At 38.2% G+C, this 16700-nt stretch overlaps 3 protein-coding genes across 4 annotated transcripts in view; 1 reads left to right on the top strand and 2 right to left on the bottom strand.

The window, feature by feature from the left end:
• lyrm9 (LYR motif containing 9) overlaps positions 1 to 16700 on the bottom strand; it is a 53779-nt gene that overhangs the window by 20532 nt on the left and 16547 nt on the right. The gene's annotated exons all lie outside the window — the stretch shown is intronic.
• LOC131969550 (RNA polymerase-associated protein LEO1) lies at positions 14 to 4009 on the top strand. Its single transcript, XM_059330599.1, has 4 exons — positions 14 to 76; positions 689 to 858; positions 1260 to 1659; positions 2792 to 4009. Exons 2-4 carry the CDS (start codon positions 696 to 698, stop codon positions 3855 to 3857), a joined length of 1629 nt encoding a protein of 542 aa, XP_059186582.1. The 5' UTR covers positions 14 to 76; positions 689 to 695; the 3' UTR covers positions 3858 to 4009.
• On the bottom strand, positions 5146 to 11915 carry dcun1d5 (DCN1, defective in cullin neddylation 1, domain containing 5 (S. cerevisiae)). Of its 2 annotated transcripts, none has more exons than XM_059330601.1 (10): positions 11816 to 11915; positions 9549 to 9606; positions 9350 to 9392; positions 8689 to 8788; positions 8187 to 8352; positions 7865 to 7956; positions 7470 to 7578; positions 7031 to 7135; positions 6766 to 6868; positions 5146 to 5699 (listed from the first exon to the last, which is right to left on the bottom strand). In XM_059330601.1, the coding sequence occupies exons 4-10, from the start codon at positions 8754 to 8756 to the stop codon at positions 5644 to 5646; spliced, it is 699 nt and encodes a 232-aa protein (XP_059186584.1). In that variant the 5' UTR covers positions 8757 to 8788; positions 9350 to 9392; positions 9549 to 9606; positions 11816 to 11915; the 3' UTR covers positions 5146 to 5643. The 2 variants fall into 2 exon arrangements, with proteins under 2 accessions (XP_059186584.1, XP_059186585.1); XM_059330602.1 differs by lacking the exon at positions 11816 to 11915 and adding an exon at positions 10400 to 10605.

Raw genomic sequence — 16700 nt, 5'->3', positions numbered from 1 at the left:
CCAACACGTCCATCAGACCATGAGTTTTTCCCACTCAAAAAGGACAACGCGTCTGCATTTAGAGGAACTTTCACAGGTAAATATCACAGACTCACACTGTAGGAAAGATACTCTTTATATGTGAGCCATCAATCATACGTTTCTATTACTTCACAGATTACACATGTAAAGTTGGATTGTTAATTTTAACAACATATGACAGGTAGACAGAAATGTACTGAAGATGTTTATTTCAGTCTACAGAAGATATTTACTGAAAGGCCAATATTTTCAGAATAATGATGGTACGAAAGTATAAAAAGTATGAATACTTATTATGCAGAATGTCCCATTTCATAATAATATAAATTATATTATTGGATCATGATTAATATGTTCATTTCTTTAATGGTTTAGCTGGTAAATGTGGAGGTAATCTTAGTTACTTTATATACTGTTCAGTAGTTAAAACTAAAATTATATTATAATTCATAAAAATATATAACTTTATATGTATCTATATAATAATAACAACGTGAATCTGCAAACTAAAGTGATCCATTAGAGTAAAAAGAACACTAGCAATTTTGGTGAGTAGAAGTGTAAAGTTGGATGAATAAAAATACTCTATGGTGTGATTTCAGCTGTCACAGACTCATTTCCTGCACTTAAACTATAAAATGACACCTGACTCTCGTTTCCTGCGCAGGTTCAAAATGTTAACCAGCTGGTTAACTTTCACAGCTGTTCTGGTCAGCTCAGCAAATCCAGAGAGAGCAGCCATTGGCCGGGGCACTCTGACTGTCACACCAACCTGCAGGGTCAAAGGTCATCTTGAGGCAGAGCTGACTTTAAACTGTGGAGACGGAAAGAACGCAGGTCAGAAAAGAGAATCAACACAAAAAATAATCCTCTCAGTATGTCTCAAAAGGATGTTTTCTTAACGTTTTCAGCAGCAAAATATTACCTATTGTTACCAATAAAACAAATAAGACCCAAGACCGAAATCACACTGAAACAGACCAAAATACGATATTAAAGCGATGTATCCTGATAAACACAAACATATCACATATATAAATATAAACAGGCCTAACAACCTAAATGAAGAACAAAACTTTAAGCTGGTTAGCATGCTTATTGCATGAGATATCAATGCAACATAATAGACAGACTGTCACTTCTTCACATTCTCTTGATAGTTTATTTTTAGAATGTTTAAAGTAAAAATCTGGCAGCTTAACCTGCAGCTCACCTGTAACTGCTCCTGTCATGTGAAGGTGTGGTCCAGTACTGGCACACCCCCTTTGGATACTACAAGACGCCTGGTTTCCACAGTAAACTGGACCCTGTCTTTATGCACCATGATGGGAGTCTGGTGGTCCCCAACTCCAGCATCCTGCACATCGGCCTGTACTACTGCCTCCTGCAGCACACAGAGGGAAGCACGCTGTGGCCTTACCAGCTCCACATTGGGCATGACAATCCAAAGAACCGGGATCACAGCGAACACAAGCAGAGTGATGATGCATTCAGGTTCAGGAGGGATGTTGAGTCTTTGAAGGAGCAGCAAGGAGGAGTTTCAGATGGTGTGTTTGCAGGAGCCGTTGCGGCATCAGTGCTGCTGACGTTTGTGCTGGGCTTCAGTGCTGGAGCGCTGAGCAGGACTCATGTTCTCAGGTAGGTTCAAGGCCCGGACACCTCAGCTTTTAATCATACTGGAAGCAAATTGCCAAAATCTGGAAGTACTTTTTCTATACTGTTACTATATATTTGACTTTAACTGTTATAGTGGAATGTGTGTTACGTTTACCAAAGGCCTGAGCTTGCTAACACATAGCTACAGGGGTTGAAGTAAATAAAAAATCCTGATCCTGACTGCACACCTTTCGTTTTCATATACTACATGTGAAAACAGTAACAGTGCAACAACTTTCAAGACTATAGGCCTACTATAATTACGGCTTATGTGCTTCCTTACAAAAAATAAATAAATAATGGGAAATACATAAATAATGACAGGTAGCCCAGAGATTGTGAAAGACAAATCGTGCAATGAACGTGCACACATGTATTTTTAAAATCAAACACAGTCAGTCATTGATGATAACGTGTCAGTGACCGGGGTCCAACTCATGACAAGAAAGTACTTTCTTCTTTACTGCTCATGCCGGCATACAGAAGCTTCTTGAGCACCAACTGCCAAAAGGCTTTCCGTCTTGCCCAGCACCATTAGTTTGAGTCCTTTGTCAATTAGGACATCTTCCCCAGGCTTAATACATCTATTCTGCATTCTTGAGCAGACAATGCGCATGTGACGTATGCTACGTAGCTAGCTGCCAAAACCCGCCCTCATCTGCTTGTCATTGGTTCCTAACGTCAGTAAGGTTGCTTTACTCTTACAATTTGTAGGTAAGCTCAATTGACTGGAACATTAACGCATCTACAAGTAAGCACCTGCATTGAAGTTATTGGTTTTTTCCTCATATCCATATGCTGCACTGTGCCAAAATACTTTAAACCCTGTAGCTGACATTAATTTGCTGAGGCAGACATGGCCTTTTTCCTTTGTTTTATTCTAATGTTCTTGATCAGCTACAGACCAATCCTTGGTTGCGTATTCTGGAGCTGAATATAATCCCTCTAGTGGCTGTGGTTTTCAGAGTATGACGTCGGTCTCCATTGATCCCACTAAAATCCTACACACTGCTCCTTTAATGTATTAATTTTGTCCTTAAGTCTTCGCTCTGTCATAAATTATATACATATTTTATTTAATATAAGATGTGTAAACTATACCATTTCCTTTTAGGTGTTTAGGGGCAATCACAATGAAGTTTCGATCATCTGACCAACAACAAACTGACACATCGGACCGCAGCAGTGTCACCATGATAACCCTGCCGCCCATTTACGACAACCAGGCCTTCGAGATGGAGCGGGTGTGGGACGACGCTGACTCTGCAAATTGTGGAGCCATGGAGACAACAAATTCATCATCAACCTCTTCTCCTCCTGCCAAACCTCAGAGAAGCTTCCGGGAGAAACGACAGGAGGAGCAGGAAACTACAGCCTATCTGGAGGGATGTGACTACAGGAAAGAGGAGCAGAAAGCGATGGAGGAGGAGGAGTTGGTGGCAGGAAGAAGTCTGGAGGAAAATGACAAAGAGTGTGCTGGGGAGGCAGAGGAGGAGGAGGAAAGACAGATCAGTGGTTTATATCTATCAGGGGAGGATGGTGGGAGACAAACTAATGAAGACGAGTGCAGTGAGGGAGAAGAAGAGAGAGATGAAAGAGAGGAAGAGGTGCAGGAGGCAGGTGAGCAGGACAATAGGAGCAAGGAGGATGGAGAGGAGAGGACGGAAGGTGAGGAGAAGGCATGTGGTAATAGGGAGAAAGGGAGTGAGGAGAAGGAAGAGGTAGATGATGGAGAACAGGAGAGGAGAGATGGGAAGGAGGAGGAAGATGATGGAGAACAGGAGAAGAGAGATGAGAAGGAGGAGGAAGATGATGGAGAACAGGAGAGGAGAGATGAGAAGGAGGAGGAAGATGATCGACAACAGAAGGCAAGAGAGGAGGACAGAGAAACAGACATTTCCAATGAAGAAGATGAGACAGACAGTAAAAGAGAAGGACCCTCTTCCTCCCCGGGCCCTCGCAGACGCGTCATTCGCCTGTACCAGTATGACGAGAGCGGCCAGCGATATCGTCACCTTCCAGAGCCCGCCCCCAGTGAGCCTGGCCCCGCCCCTAAGCTCAAACAGCGCTCCCTCTCTTTGACACGCCTAAACGCCATCATGGCCGCCGCCTCTGCAGGGCCCATGGACACGAGAGAGACAGGCAGGGAGGAGAGGCCACACTTCCACATGGAGATATAACAGAGGGTGGAAAAAATGGCATCGTGTCAGTTTAAGTGTACGCCATATTCAGAATATTTTAACTGTTTTACCTTGCTGTCAGACAGCCTTTTCCAATGGGGAACTGAAGTCGTTATCTGACCAGACTCCTTTGACAAAAACAGTAATTTTACCTCAGAACAAGGGAGTTACTGATCTATATCTTAGTTTGTGTTATTGCCACACAATCCAAACTAACCCTTTAAACCAACAAAGTCACACAAACTAATCGATTGAGGCAGCGGTAGACCAGCAATTCTCATGTTCTATGACAGGGGTGTCAAACTCTGGCAACTCACAAGGCAATACCAAATTGTTATATAATTATTGTACTATAAAAGCTGACCTGCCGGTATTATACGGCGCATTTACCGCTAATACTAGATTTATTATTGTTATTTCATTTTTAAATGTATTAACCTGTTGAAAAACTTTATTTTGGTATTTAAATCAGAAGGATGCAAATAGAAAAGAGGCATACGATTTTTATTTAATAAATTAATGACATTGATGTGTTTTTTAATTGAAATTTGATTTTGCATGTCTGCACTATTTAGTTATATATTGTATGTTTATAAGCGTTGCTGGTTCCATATTTAATGTTAAAGCAAAACATGTTTGGTATATATTAAAAGGTTAATTTGTTCAATGTTGGCCCACGATTTTATTCAAGTTTTAAATTTTGGCCCATTGTGTATTTGAGTTTGACACCCCTGTTCTATGAGGTTAAAAAAATCCCTGGTAAGTCTGGTGACTTTGAAAACAGCATAAATTTCAGTATGCGATTCTGGAGAAAGATAGTCCAATTACCAGGCAGTCAAATAATAATGCTTTGGGCTGGCAGTGGGGACAGAACACCAACTCAATGTGTCGGTATTTGAGGACCTGGGAATGAAACTCAACAATCAATTATTTTTGAGAATTGCATACTGCACCTTTAAATTAATACTGATTTGTATTTGATAAAAATAAAGCATTTTCATGTTAACATTAAAACTAGAAAGCAGTTACGAAGGAAGATATTTTGGTTACATTATTATTGTTTGATTGCGTTTTCTTCCCTGCACATCAAACTACCTTTCATCATTTCAGGTGTCAGTGACAATCAGCGATATCATCCAGCAGCAGGCATTTTACAAAGAGTAATACTACTTAATGTATTCTTCAGAATGCCTACTTTATGCATGCATTAGGAATTACTGTACATCTACTTATGAAGTGTTTTGGGAATGAAACCTAGAGGTTGTAGCAATCAATAATAAGCAGTGTGTCATACTTCCATTTCCTTTTATTTCTGTGAAAACATCTATAAACAAAACGCAAAATGGGAAAAAAAATAATTATCAAGAAACCATAAATTCCACAACTCTCTCAGTTCGTCTTTTTGTTCGGTTTTCTTATTTTAAGAACATTTGCTTTTCTCCAAATTAACACTAAAAAGTCTACTCAGCAAGAGAAAGGCCTCTTGACTGCAGTTGGCTGACGATGCAAGTGAGCCCAGAGGGATGATTCTGTAGTCCAGATTTGTGTGAATTGTTACAGTCTGTGTTCCTTTTTCTTAAATGATAGAGATTCATGGAGAAGCCTAATGAATTCACTTGAAAAAAAATTTGCTCGTTTTTCCAAAATTAACAAAATATCTTGTTCGTTCAGAAACACTGGAAATGTATTTTTTTCAAGTGAATGCATTACGCTTCTGTAGATTCCTGTGTTTGTGGTTTGTGTCGAGTCTCCCTCTTTCTCCTTTTTGGTGATGTGACGTCGTCTGCTACGATGCTGACCAAGCCTTCTTCCATTCCACAAACTCATCTAGCAGCACTGGCCCTGCAGACAAAGGACAGAGATAATGTTATTAGTATTGAGATCCTCTACTTAAGGCCCTGAATGAATGTGCTGAACACAGTGAAGTGAATGTAAATATAAATATGAGTAAATATGTTTAAAATAAATACATTTTTAAAAAGGATGTTTATTCAACAAGCTAGCTTTCTTTTATTCATTTCATAGGCATATTCATTTCTTTATACATTTAAAACAAAATCAAATTGTCTCCAACTATGATTATGTATCAGTGTTACAACATCTACAGAATTTCATTTTTCAGGGATTTTGAAAGATTATACCAGCAAACGTTTTGTACTATTGCGATATAAAAGACCTGAAAAATCAATTCACAACAGGTCTGCCAACTATTTTTTTCAGCACTCACATCGTTCTGGAATTGTATTATTTTTTCTAGGGTAAAGTCTGTTAACCATCATGTCAGCATTGACCTTTGAGGGAATGGAGAGAACCAGAGAGTCTAAAAGGAGGAAGCTATCATATTAGCTGTGTTGCATCATGCAGTGTCACATAACTCCTGCTCTGCTGAATGAGAGGCAACGCTAACACATTTCCTCTCTGCATCCACCGGTGAAAAAGCAACAGGGCCAGGAGAAAAATGAGCTCCTAAGATATACAGTAAGACAACACAAAATACTGTTTGTTGGGTCAATTAAAAGACATGTTTAGATATGACGTCTATAAATTTATTTCACAACCACTACAGCTAAAAAGAAAAAATGTCACAAAAGCATTTCTATCCAGCTGCTGTCATCTAACTACATCATTAGCAATTTAGGACCCTAGTTCAAAATGGTGATCTTCACTGAAAGGTGACAAGTTTGCACCTCTGCTTGTGCTTTTCAGGAGTGGGAAACAGTATTGTCTCCTGTTATGAAACACTGTGGGGAAATCAACTGAATGGAAGTCTGAATCATTTAATTCTTCTTCCACATATTCTTTCAAGAGGTTATAATTAAAGTCTCTTTGCCATTTATTGGTGTGACTTATGCCTCAGGTGGGGCTTCTGTTAAGTCCAAGCTGTTAAACTAGTTGATTTTAAACTCACATGCTCCGTCTTCATCGTAGTTACTGAGGTCTGTGTTGATGGTCCGGCTGAACTCCAGAACGTTATACCACTGGTCCTTATTCATCCCTTTGTACTTGGACTGCTGTAGGAGAGAGAGACAGAATGTGTAGGGTGTAATTATCTTTGGTACAAGTAATAGTTTATCCATAAAACTGCTCATGTCAAACTACTCATGTCACAACCATCTATAGTCCCTGTACAATCATTCATAACATCCAAACAAGTGAAAAGAAGATAGATTTACCTCCAAGAACTGGTTGAAGACTGGGAAGAGTGGCCATGTTCTCTCCAGCAGCAAGGCCAGCATGGATTTAGCGGTGTCCATGTCCAAACTCCTCTGGTCCTTATCCTGATGAAAAGGCAAAGGGCACAAACACAACAGAGTTGTGACAGAATGTCTTGATTCTGTGACTCCTGCTGATGGTCTGCTATTAAATGTAACTGTTCGAAAACAAGGCAGCACAGTCATTGTATTAAACTTTCAACTCACTCTTTACTTGTGGACAGATACATAAAACTCTGTACACACAATTTTATTTGTTAGTGTACACATTCCATCAGATTTTTAAAATGGCATGTTCACCTGATTTTCTTTAATAAATCTAAATCAACGTGGAGCTGGGGGCATGTGATCCAGCTATAGATTAATGCTATACTAATTTTTCTTTCAACAAAGAACTCACTCTGGCAAAGTCAAAGGCATATCTGTAGATGTTTTTGAAGACCGCAGAGTCGCTGAGCTCACTGCGCAGGTAGTCCAGTTTGCTCTGTAACCTTTCTGTGCAGTCACACCTGGCAGCAGGTGAAGGGTCACATGTGAAAGAACAAAACAAACAAAAAAAAACACAGTTACAGTTTAGGTGTTTTAAGCAACATAAACCTCAAAGTTAAATTATTATTTTAATTTTATTATAATAGCAATAATTACATTTTATTATAATTATATCAAAATTATTGATTTAAATCTTTTTTTTGAACATTTTTAAAGCTGATACAGTCAACAAAAGAATAGTGCATAATAAAATAGTCAATTCTAAAATGCTCAAAATGGAGTGGGAAGAAATGAAAAGTGACTTACTGTAGTAATGTCATTCCCCTGAGCCACTCCTCTTTTGTGAAGAACCCCATACTTGCTGCTTCTAGATGCCAGGCTAAAACTAACATGATAATCTGCAAGATGAAGAGAGGCATTCAATTTAATACTTGCTAATGTAAAAAAAAAGAAAAACATTTTTGCCTATTCATGTAAAACCAACAAAAGTCTCCTCATTTCCTTCATCTACATTTTTAAACCTAATCTAAGTCACTCAAAAACACAACTGTCAGAAAAAAAACTATTAATAACTCCTAGTCCTAGTAAGGAATTATTTAAGTCCTACATTAACTCTCAGTGAACTCACATTCTCTGGTTCCACACCAATGTCTTCACAGAACTTTTCCATGGCATCCGGACCAACCACCTTGTCAGGCCCGGCGTACTCGTGGAACCAGGCCAGGCACTTTTTATTGGAGAACATCTTCTCAGCGCTGATTGGCCGAGCACCACGGATCTGAGGTCGGGTGAAACTAAAACACACACCAAAGATTAGTGACTCATAGGTTCAAAATTCTCACATTGAAATATAACCAGTGATTAGTTAGGACATATTGCTAGTGTCTTAAGTAAAAAATAATTTAAAAAAAAAAAACACAAAATGTGACACCCACACAGACACACACATACACAGCAGGGGTAAATGAGAAGTTGAGGGGTTCAGTAGGTCTGCTGCCAGGTGAAAGATAACCAGCCAGTGCCTGTCCTCTGCAGCAAAATGTCTCAATTAAGAGTGGGGATGTACAGTGGAAAGATGACCAGGGAGGACGGACATACATTTTCACTCACACTTGTCCATGTCCATTTACCTTGTGATTTTACACTTCCGCTCATGATCATCTGCATCAGGGAGCTTTCTCTTCTTCTTCACAGGCATTACTGAACCTCCAATGGGCTTAACTATCTGGGCTTAACATAAGAATATACAGATTGTTTATTTAAAATGACATGTCAAGTAGTATTAAGATAATGCATTCTTCCCCTCATCACTCTACACAAGCCAATAAACAACCATTTATTCATAAAGGGACAGTTCAACCCAAAATAAAAGTGAAACGTTTTTCACTTCACTCACTCCTTCTCGTGGGTTATCTGGGGCCTCCAGTTTACTCCCACAGTCTAAAGACTTGCCGCTTAGTTTTAACTGGTGACTCTAAATGTGTCTGCCCTGTCTAGTGTACCCAATGTCGGCTGGGATTGGCTCCAGTCCCCCGTGACCCAGGTTCGGATAAGCAGTTAAGAATAATGAATGAATTATGAAGAACTACGGTTGCTCCAATCACAGAAAAAGTCGTCAACCAAGTTAATTAAGATAAATGACATACCTTGTTGTGATTTCAATTGGAAGTACAGTACACGTGAAATAAAACATGAAACTAACATCTAACTATCTTCTTGTTAGTCTTTAAAAATTATATTTTGGGTTGAAGTATTCCTTTACAGATTGAATGTGTAGGCTGAAGGTCATACCTGTGTACTTCTGACTGCCTTGTCCATTCAAATCTAAGAAATTCTAGAATAAAACAAATCAAAATATCAGGCAAATAGCTTCAAAAAATGATCGGAACTCTTATTTGAATCAGAGGAGAGAGATTAAAAGTGCAGCTGTATAATATGTGACTACATTAGCTTTGTCTTCCACATTTAAAAATAAAAAAAAACTACTTACGAGCTTGTCCAGTGTTTCTGATGCTGTGCTGATGCCTGTTAGATGGCACAGATTCTTCCTATGAGTGGACACATAATCAACACAAGATATCCTTAGTACACAGAGAATGTCAAAAACACTTGAAATACATTACTTACTTTTCCATTTAGTTTAATTGTTATTAAAACTTAAATGAAAATTGTTGATTGACCCAACTAAACCCTCATATGTATCTATACAGTGTGTGTGTGTGTGTGTATATATATATATATATATATATATATATATATATGCGCGGGCATGTCGCTTGATGTATGAATGAGTTGATAAAATACAATTCATGTCAATTGATGTTTGAGTAACATACAAGTCTAATTCTTCCACACTACTTCTACTCTACTCTGTTACTGCTCAGAGGGAAATACTGCATATACTCCACCAAATTAGTTTGACAGCTTTAGTTACTTTCCAGATTTAGATTATTGATGGAAAATATAAATAAGCTAAAAAAGTTTTTTTTCTCAGTAAATCAACTACATGAAGCAATTATTTAATTAAAACAACCTCCACGTTTACCCACTGTAACTTTAAATTGATTAATATATTTATACACCAATAATTATAATTTAATAAGGTATGATGAAATGTGCCATTCTGCATAATTAGTACATCTTCTTTTGGTCCTTTAGGTATATTTTGATTGTAATAACTCAATACTTAAACCTAATATTTTTAATGCATTACTCTTACTTGTAACCGATATATTTACATTGCAGTGTTGCTAAATTTACTCAAATAAGGGTCGGAATACTTGTTCCGCCGCTGATGTAACATTATGAATGAAAGTCTGTGGGGTCTAACGGCTGTCTTACCGTTAAACAATCGTTAAATAACCGTTAAATAAACAACCCGGCGTAAGGACTCTTCCGTTGAAGCTAGCTTAGCCCTTTGATGCACAACATGAGTCTAAAGTGACCCGACTACGTTTTTATATTCTATATCTTTGCAATAAATTAATTTCATCATTCAGTATTCCAGGTTTTCCTTAAATAACTTGTTTTTTGATCATTATATATCCTAATTTTGTTTGCATTTCTTACTTTTTGAATAAAAACCCTTTTTTTAAATCACTATGCTTCTAATTCACAAGGTCATTTTTGCCCCATGTTGTGCATTAGAAGGTGTATAAGTTCACCAATCACCACTTTAAAACATGACAAAGAAGACACAAATATTAACTATCCTATTTTATTAAATTTGTGTTTTTCCAATGGAAATTATTATTTGATGGCTCTAATAAGTCTCAAATGTTAAAATAGGTGATTTCCCAAAGTGATCTGGTGGTTCTAACAACTATTTTAAAGTTAAACCTTAAAAATAAGACAAACACAGTTACACACATACTCAAATTGTTAATTTGGTGTATCACTACACTTTTAATGCACAATGCCATTTTCACCCATTTTGTGCATTAGAAGGTGTTTATATGTTCACCAATCACCACTTTAAAACCTGACAAAAAAAGACACAAACATTAACTATCCTATTTTATCAAATCTGTTTTTCCAATGGAAATTATTTGGTGGCTCTGAGTCTCAAATGTTAAAATATGCGAATTTCCGATGTAATCTAGTGGTTTTAACAACTCTTTTAAAGTTAAACATTTAAAATAAGACAGTTACACATTTACTCAAATTGTTAATTTAGTGTATTACTTTTTGTATCACTACACTTCTAATGGACAAGATCATTTTTGACCCATGTGTGTAAACTTAATGTAATAATACAAAACATTTTTCTTCATAAGTATGAATGGAAAAAAGGATATAACGATCTGTTGAACTAAAAATAAAAGATATCCAAACACACAGCCAGCATTAAATAAAATGGGAAATGAATGTGGATCATTTTGGACCCATGTTGTGCATTAGAAGGTGTTTATATGTTGTCATCAAAGGGTTAACACGGCTAACGAGGCTAGGAGGACGAATATTACGAATTACAGCTGGATCCCGTGTCTGGTTACTGATTAAACCTTACAGAAATCTTTAAAACAACACAAAACATAAATCATTATTATTTAGTACTTTTTTTCTCCACTGCTTCTTTCTTTGTTAGCTAGCGAAGAGCCGCGGGTGTCACCGCTACACGGCTAACGGTACTAGCTAATCTGTCAACACACGGGTCAAAGGCCTGTCAAATCCACCCGTTGAAACTAATTACAAGCTAGATATAGTTTAAGATAATCAGTACTACACTGGTTCATATAATTACTTTCAAACACTTACCTATTTTTTTTTACACTTTAGCTGACAAATCAGTCCCACCTGCTACTTCTGCTAGCCCGGAGCTTCTGCTGTCGCAGGCGTTTCCGGGGGGATGGACCAGATCAACGCTTTATGGGGGTGTACTGCGAAATAAACGTTCCCATGTCGAAAAAAGGCTTTGAAATCACACATTATTAAAAAAGCAAAAATGCAAAACAACATTTGCTATCTTATTTAAATATATATCTATCGTTGTGGCCTATAGTCCTCCACACAAGAAAACGGCTAAATATATCATCCACCCTGCAGGACCGAAAAAGGTGAAACCGGCATCTTCTTAAAGGAACAATCCTTTATTTTTGGCTCTCACATGTAAGGCTCACATGTTGTTCAGTGGACTCAAACACACTGAACACAACTTATGAGACTGCTTACTACAGACTCGCACCTCAGGAACCTGCGGTCACGTGTCTTTGTAAATATTTAGTTGCTTTATCGCTCATTTATTTACTGTTGGGTAGTTTAATATTGTCACCCTGTTAAAATAATCGCCTAATTCATTTTTCAAGTTTTGCAGGAAACACAAAAAACTTCACCAAAAGTGTAACATATGGATTTATTGATCATTTCACTCAAAAGGATGTAAAAAAAAGGATGGCTATTGGCATAGTAATAACACTGTGTGTAAATTATGTAACTTAAGAAAAATAAGTGACTTTAGCAATTTTTTGAAGATGCCTTTGTGACTTAAGCAAGATATGGTAACACTTTATTTTGAAGGTGTTTACATAAGAGACATGACATGACAAGTATCATGAGCATTAATGTTACTTCAAAGTGTCATTAATGCTCATGATACTTGTCATGTCATGTTTCTGACAGGCTTGTGTGACTCTTATGTAGACACCTTCAAAACAAAGTGTTACCATATCTTGCTTAAGTCACAAAGGCATCTTCAAAAAATTGCCTAAGTCACATTTTATTTTTATTTTGGTAAAATCACATGATCTGATCAACTAAGGATGTAGGCGATTTTACCATAGGTGGCCGGCGTCATGAGGAGATGATCTAGGCAAAAGAACAAAACAATTTTGACAATAAATGTTTTAGGCAATTATTTTAACAGTGTAACATTATGAGACTGCTTACTACAGACTCGTACCTCAGGAACCTGCGGTCACGTGTCTATGTTATTATTTAGTTGTTTTATTGCTCATTTTTTACTGTTGGGTAGTTAATATGCAGCAATGTATCATATTCTATAGGATCATCATATGTTTGTAGCGTGGCTGAGATGTGAGAACCACAAATCTGTAAAAGGTCAACTTTTCATACATGCATTTTCCAGCTGATCCATTTAAAAAAATATATTGATATAGTTTATTTAGATTAAGATGTAGAGGAATTTGATGCAATTTTGAATGTCATGCTATGACTTTTTGATGTGATTTTGAACTCATACTATACTATGACTTTAAACAAAAATGTCATGTTTGTTTCAATGTTGGTTCTATCTGTTTCTAACCAACATGGAGTTGGTGACTTCTGTTCCTCTCACTTTCCTAATAACTTGTGCTGTCATTTTACACAAAAGATTCACATTTTTATATCTCATGAACCAAATTTAGGTGGATATTCTTCATTAATACATTCATGGATGCATTTAAACATGAATGGTCCATAATTTGCTCCAGCTTCACTTGAATCAAACTCTAATCAATAGTTCAGATTATAAACATGCTCAGTTATGGTGTCTTTGGCCCTGATGGCCAGCACTGAGGAGAAGGGGAAAGTCCAGCCAATCCAGGACTTTGGTTCAAGATTTGGAGCTCTGTATATCTGGCCTTTATCAGTCCACCAGCTTCACGTCTCTAAACTGTTTTTCCTGTGTGAGATATCAGATTTGTTAGAGAAATGCATTGAGGAAACCTTTAAAATTAAATTATCTGACACCAACAGTAAATCCTCTAACCAATTCTCTGCGCAGATCGTTTGATGGGGAATGATGAGCAGAAGACGTCCAAGTTCTTAGTTTTTACATTTTATTACAATACGTCAAGAAATGTGCAGTTACAGAGTCACTGGGTTCAATCTGCACGTCCCTGACATGACATAGGCTGGTCAGTTCATGGAGGTTGGATCCTCCTTCTGTCCCTCAAACCCTTTTTTATAACCTGACAGATTTTGCTAAAAAATGAAGGTAGATTTCTTCCAGGAAGTGCCACCCTCTTGATCCGTTGATTCGTCAGTTTTAATCAATATAGGGGACACGTCATGTTACCAGGCAGTAATCTTCTCTGCCCAGTACGCCATGTCCATGTCCTGACCTGTTATCAAAACATTCAACCCAACCTCCTGCTACTTACAGAGATATAATTGGAGACACAGATGTTGCAATGTGCACATAAAATACAAAGTATACAATATATATTTTTGTGATGATAGAATCTTACTAAGTTTAAGCAGTTGGGATAAATGTATTTCGAGTTTCTAAACCAATATTAACACACAATCATAATCATTGTATCAAAAGCATATTGCATGATTAATCCATACTTGCATAGAGAGAGGGCACACACAAAGTTAGTGAATTATGCATGTATTTGATAGTGACCTTTGATAGTGACCTTCATCACACAGATTGTGACCCCCATACACAGAGACAGACAACAGAGACAGAATAACAGATTATTTCTAACAGTTTTTCTTCTGTTTGAATACATAATAAAGACATAAAAAATAAATCCATATAAAAGCCAATCTGAGACATTTCTATGGATATTGAACATAATAAATGTTCTGATTAACCTGGTTCTTATGTTTTGTTTTGGTGTTGACAGCATGCACACATCTTTAACCTGATCAACAGTGTGCATTCCTGTACTTTGACTTTCATTCACTGATTAAGGGCCTCAGTGAATGTGTGACTGATGAAACAGTAACTGAATCTGTAGGTGGGTCACAGCTAGTTGTTAATCTTGGACGGACTGCGCTGTATAAAGTGTATACCCTCTATTTGTTGTGATAATAGCACCTTTTCAAATCAAATCAATCAAATCAAAATGACTTTATTTATCCCTGAGGGTAAATTCAGTTAGTCTGGTAGAAACTCTGTTAGAATGAGACAGCCTGATGGCTGTAGGAGCGAAGGATCTTTTGTATCTCTCCGTCCTGCAACAGAGAGAGAGGAGCCGTCCACTGCTGGGTTTTTTTGGTCCATAAAGGTTTTGTGTAGCGGACGATCTGGGTATTTCAGGATGGCCTCGAACATCTTGACAGGTCATCTCTCCACCACCTCCTCCAGTGTGTCCAACCTGGCTCCAACCACAGAACCAGCTCTTTAGACCAGTCTGTCCAACCACCTTGCGTCTCTGTGTCTGATGCTGCCTCCCCAGCAGACTGCAGCATAAAACAACACACTACCACCACAGACTGATAAAACATCTGCAGCATCTTACTACATATGTCCAGAGATCTGAGCATCCTTAAGAAAAAGGAAGAACACAGATGCTCTTCTTTTTGTAGAGAGCGTCTGTGTTTAGAGACCAGTCCAACTTATTATCCAGGTACACCAAGATACTTATAACTTGGCACCACCTCAATGTCCGCCCCACAGGTATTCACTGGCTGGAGATGTAAACATGTTGAAGAGGAAGAGCAGGAGGAGGAGGAGGAGGAGGAGGAGGAGAAGAAGCAGCATTGGCATTGGGTGAGGCCGCTGTATTGGATCTATTGAAGAACTGGTTGAGTTCATCAGCTCTTTCTACATCACCAACCACTGGCTCCAGAGATTTTTCTCCAGTTTCTTCTTTGCCATCTTTAATCTCTTCTTCAACTTATATTGTACTTGTTTGAGCTATGCTTTGTCACCATCTCTAAAAGCTGCCTTCTTCTCATTGAGGATTGCCTTTAAATCATTGTCATTGTGGAAACAGCGTACAGTCCTAGTGGGTATGACTGTGTCTCTAAAGAAGTTGATGTAATCAGTAAAGCAGTCAACCTGTCTGTAAATGTCCATAACTGTTCTCCTCTGTTTCCAACAACACATTCCAGTCTGTACATTCAAAGCAGTCCTTTAGAGCCTCAGGTGTCCATTTCCTGACTGTAAGTTTAGTTAAATTCAGAAGAAGTTGTGATCAGCTCGTCCAACTGGGGGCAAATCAGTAGCTCTGTAAGCTTGTTTGACATAAGCATACAGCAGATCAAGGGTTTTATTTTCTCTGGTGGTGCAATTCATTCATTCATTATCCTTAACCGCTAATCCGCACTCGGGTGACATTGGGCGAGAGGCGGGGTACACCCTGGACCAGACTATCGCAGGGGTGAAATATAGTTACAGACAATCACACTCTCATTCACACCTACGGACAATTTAGAGTCACAAATTAAACCTAAGTGCATGTTTTTGGACTGTGGGATGAAGCCGGAGTACCCGGTGAGAACATGCAAACTCCACACAGAAGGAATCGAACCGGCGACCCTTGCTGTGAGGCAAGAGCGCTAACCACTACACCACCCCGGGAAATTTCATGAACTGTGTAAATCCAGTCAGGTGGGAGGAGGGGGAAACATGATTGAAGTCTCCTGACATTATCAAGAATGCTTCTGGGTGTTTAGTCTGTATCCTAGCAACGAGGTCATGTAGAATTCACATGGAACTTCAGCAGTTGCCTTGGGTGGAATGTACACAAGTATTGTTATGATATGACTGAACTCCCTTGGTACATAATATGGTCTCATACTAACTGCCAATAATTCAATGTCTGGACAGCACATCTTCTCCTTGACGAACATGAGCAGGACTACACAATCTCTGGCTCACAAATAAAGCCAAGCCCCCACCTTTTTTCTTGCCACTAGCTTTAGCATCTCTGTCTAATCTTATGAGAGTGAAGCCAGGTAGATC

Source organism: Centropristis striata, chromosome 4 (assembly GCF_030273125.1).
Source record: "Centropristis striata isolate RG_2023a ecotype Rhode Island chromosome 4, C.striata_1.0, whole genome shotgun sequence".
Lineage (NCBI taxonomy): Eukaryota > Metazoa > Chordata > Actinopteri > Perciformes > Serranidae > Centropristis > Centropristis striata.
This window is presented reverse-complemented; position numbering and strand designations above follow the sequence as displayed.